The sequence below is a fragment of the Corvus brachyrhynchos genome, unplaced genomic scaffold, assembly GCF_000691975.1.
Source record: "Corvus brachyrhynchos isolate BGI_N302 unplaced genomic scaffold, ASM69197v1 scaffold7, whole genome shotgun sequence".
Lineage (NCBI taxonomy): Eukaryota > Metazoa > Chordata > Aves > Passeriformes > Corvidae > Corvus > Corvus brachyrhynchos.
The window spans coordinates 4788491-4789687 of NW_008239054.1; the positions used below are offsets into that span (position 1 = coordinate 4788491).

Here is a 1197-nt window from a genome sequence, read left to right on the forward strand (position 1 = left end):
CCGGCCGAGCCCCCGCGGCCGAACCGCTAAGTGCCTGGTTTTAGCAGGGTACCCTCGGCTTTCCCGCTCTTCATCGCCTCTTCCTGCGAACCCTCCTCCTCCTCCTCCTCCTCCTCTTCCTCATAGGGCCGCTTCTCGTCAGAGCACTTGTTCCGCGGGGGCCAGGTCATCTTGTTCTCCTTCTTGAGCCGCCGGCGGGCGTTGGCGAACCAGGTGGAGACCTGGGTGAGGGTCATCTTGGTGATGATGGCCAGCATGATCTTCTCGCCCTTGGTGGGGTAGGGGTTCTTGCGATGTTCCTGCAGCCAGGCCTTCAGCGTGCTGGTCGTCTCTCGGGTGGCGTTTTTTCTCCGCGTCCCGCCGTCCATCGTCCCGTACCTGCAGGCACAGGGGAGCCCCCGGGATGTGACACCGCGCTCTCGCCCCCCGCGGACCTGCCCGACGCGGGGTCCCAGAGCCCCGTCCCCAGCCGCTTGCCTGCGGCATGCCCCGGAGGGCGGCTGGACCGGAGAGGAGGGAGATGGATGAGGACAGCTCAGCTTTATGAGGGAGACCAGCCTTGAGAATTCAGGCCAAAGAAGGAAAGCAAGAAGGAAAGGTTCAGCTAGCAGCAGCAGCGGGCAATGCAAATTCCCGCTCTGCCTTGGCGGTGATGGCAGAAAGAGGGAAGGAACCGCCTGTTTTTATTTACGGTAAAGTCAATGTCAACATTTCGGGCAGCAGGGAAATCCTAGCAGATTGCAAAGTCACAAATATACCACTTCCCTCTCGTTTCATTAGTCGTCCCCAAACAGAATTCGTCTGGGTGACCCCAGGGTGTAAGTGTTAATAGAAATATATTTCCTCTTACTCCTTTTATTAGTAATCTCCTCTACCCTTTTGTTCCTGAAATTGTAGGAACCTAACGCAGATGACACTGGGCTGCGACTGAATATTTAATGCACATCCTCCAGGAAAGGTCACCGGCGCCCAATGGGCCTCTGAGCTGGGAACGGTGTGTAAGGGGGTTTGCGCTGGTTTGAAACTAATAAATATACACGGGATGCCCAAGCCTGACTCCGCGCAGGAAAAGATAATTACCGCCCCTGTTAAGAGGGATCGCCCCCCGCGCTACCGCCCGCCCGGGGGGCGGAGGACCCCGTGTCGGTGTGGGGAAGGGGAGGCGACATGGCTGGGGCCGGGAGATGCTGAGCGGCG

At 58.7% G+C, this 1197-nt stretch overlaps 1 protein-coding gene across 1 annotated transcript in view; it reads right to left on the reverse strand.

Annotated features, from left to right (window-relative positions):
• The window catches only part of IRX4 (iroquois homeobox 4), a gene marked incomplete at its 5' end in the record, with an annotated part of 2197 nt that extends 1514 nt beyond the window's left edge, over nt 1-683 (reverse strand). The window contains one exon of the mRNA XM_017739078.1: nt 28-683. Coding sequence (XP_017594567.1) covers nt 28-683 — 656 coding nt within the window. The remainder of the gene's footprint in view (nt 1-27) is intronic.
• Nucleotides 684-1197: the final 514 nt, after the last annotated feature.